Here is a 2730-nt window from a genome sequence, read left to right as displayed (position 1 = left end):
CTCTCTCTCTCTCTCTCTCTCTCTCTCTCACACACACACACACACACTGTAAACTCAATCTGTTCTTTATTAGAGAACAGCTGGGGGTGTATGACAGCTTGTCTGGACACTCGCACACTGTAAACTCTGCCTGACCTTCATTAAACAGTTAAGAGCGGTGGTTCACTAACAGTTTAAATGGATGACCTAATCACTGCCATGCGAGTCCGTCCCAGTCACAGAAGACCACTTAATAAGCTGCACGGACAGCAAGACGATTTCTCTTTTGAATACAGAACGTCAGTTTAAACTGTTCCTACGGAGCGATGCAGTCAATGAGTTTTGAATGCATTTCCTTTTATGAAATGTACAATCATTTAGCCCGTGGAAAAAGCATGTCGAGTCCAATTTTAACACAAAACAAATTTGTATTGATCTTTGTACCTTCAAATAACACTATAGCTTGTCATTAATTATTGACAACTGCTCACAATTAAAATATTTGAAAAAATGAATTGTGAGAAAGTAGACAGAAAGTTAGAATGCCACTTCTATTTGATTATCTGCTCTCTTACAGGAAAGTAATAAATTATTCTTAGTCCTTGCGTTCTGTCAATAAGGGGAGAGACTACTTTACTGAAAATCATTCATACATTTCCTATTCCAACAGTGAAAGGGCTCTCATTTATTCATTTAATAGCTGATCAATGCATTTCTGCTTATTCACTCATATAATGAGTGCTTGTGTGTGTGTGTGTGTGTGTGTGTGTGTGTGTGTGTGTGTGTGTGTGTAAATACCTTTAACAGCCTCGTCCACTACTTCCACCACTCGATCAATCTGTTGGACCTGAAAAACAGACAGACGCACATGGGAGTGGTTTATTGATGCGAACCAAGTCCAAACAGTAACACAAAAGCCTGATATTGACAAACACACATTAGCTTATCCACACTTGGGTAGGCATGTAAATATGCACAAGACATTAAGCAGTATGCACACAGAGAAATAAGTACGAACGGATACAATCACACCAAGTTTTGTCCAGCCAGGATGAAGTGGTATAGATTTCCTAAAGGCCACTACGTGTCTACGTAGCTGCAATACCACTAAGTGTAGACGGAGATGGAGAAGGATTTCATGGATGAGAACCAAGAGGCAGACACAGAAAGAGGTATTGTAGAGAGGGTGGCAGACAAAGGAGCATACAGGTAGGAATAAACCAATAGCACATCCTTAGATGATGAGAGAATGACTAAAACCTGAACCATGTTATGATCAGGCAAGAGACCTATTCTCCCCATGGAGACCATCCTGCAGATCTGCAAAGGGAGACTGAAAAAACACTTATTCAAGTAGAGAGAATATCCAAGAAAAGACTATTAGGGGGCATTATTTTCTACTGAGAACTGCACTGATTTTAAAAATCTACAATCCCTACTACTAATAATCTGGAGGGTGAAGGGGAGAAGAGTGAAAGAGGAGGGATACAAAAGCAAGAAAGGAAAGAATCATTTAACTGCCATTATTTCTCCTTTGGTTCCTCTAATTTGCTCACTTTCTCTCTTCTTAGAGGTCTATGCTGTAGCCCTTGGCACACTCTCTCAATGCCTCCAGGCCCATTACCCAGAGTAACCCTTCTTTAGAACACACTCGCACAGATGCACACTGTGCCTTGTAGACAGCGGTTATATGCATGTTGCACACCGAGATAAAACTAATTTTCTTGTAATGGCACGGCAATCTGGGTTCGTTCATATCAGCAGCGGGTGTCCCTACTCACAGTGAGGGTTGGGTATTGTTCACATCTTTGCAATTAATTCAGATCTCACTTTTCAATTATGGAGTACTGTTTGAATATGGAAAATGTGTTGAAAAAAAAGCACAGATATTTTCCCAAGATCTATGCTGGCAAGATTATTCTTTGGTTCTTTTTGGTAAGAAGTTAAAGTAAAGTAACATACAAGTGGGATGTTTGTCTAAAGGTGCCATTAGGTTCTGTATGTATAGTGCACATATACGTCCACTTTCAACCAAACATTCATATACAAACGCATTTGCTAAAGAGAGCACCTGTACTCAAATCTGTTCCAACAGCTGTCTGTCCTGTGTAGACTAACACTATGGGTGAGAGACATGTCTGGCTTATTGATAAAAGGACGAAATGGAAAATGATCTACAAAACATCTTCCGTATTTAAAAGGTGCAAAATTTGGAAATTCAGAGCATTAACAACTATTTGCTCTGTAAAGATAGAGTGGAGTAATGTCTACCTGAGCAGTGTGTGTGCTGTAATCAGAGCTTCTCTGTGCTTTGTTTACGTAGCCAGTTGGGTGCATGCACATTAGTCCATTTGAGCCCCAGTGAGTGCGCTCCACTAGATATCTAATGTCTGCTGTGAGCAATCAATTTGTGTGACATTATAAACCTTACAATAATCAATGTGAAGTGCATATCATTTGTGAGTAATTGGGCATAAATATTAAAATAAGAACATAAACTTGCCTCTCAATATTCACTAATGGAGCCCACACCCAAGGCATACATGCTGAGAGGACTGATGCGCGTGCTTCTCATGTTCGCAACATTGCTTACCCACTGTAATCCTATGATTGCGTGTGGGGGGTCGTCTCAGATACAGGATGTGACATGTGCAGTTCAGAGACGCTCAACACTGTAGCCTTGCTTGACTGACTGTGTACCACCCACCCCCACCCCCCCCACACACACACACACACACACACACACACACA

General features: G+C 40.8%; 1 protein-coding gene across 1 annotated transcript in view; it reads right to left on the bottom strand.

Moving 5' to 3' along the window:
- Nucleotides 1-2730, bottom strand: part of cdkal1 (CDK5 regulatory subunit associated protein 1-like 1) — a 174306-nt gene that overhangs the window by 110626 nt on the left and 60950 nt on the right. The window contains exon 6 of the mRNA XM_031875335.1: nucleotides 722-826. Within this exon, the coding sequence (XP_031731195.1) occupies nucleotides 722-826 (105 nt within the window). The remainder of the gene's footprint in view (nucleotides 1-721; nucleotides 827-2730) is intronic.

Source organism: Anarrhichthys ocellatus, unplaced genomic scaffold, assembly GCF_004355925.1.
Source record: "Anarrhichthys ocellatus isolate YVR2014 unplaced genomic scaffold, GSC_Weel_1.0 scaffold89, whole genome shotgun sequence".
Classification (NCBI taxonomy): domain Eukaryota; kingdom Metazoa; phylum Chordata; class Actinopteri; order Perciformes; family Anarhichadidae; genus Anarrhichthys; species Anarrhichthys ocellatus.
The sequence above is the reverse complement of the archived record's forward strand: the minus strand, read 5'-3'. Positions and strand labels throughout refer to the sequence as shown.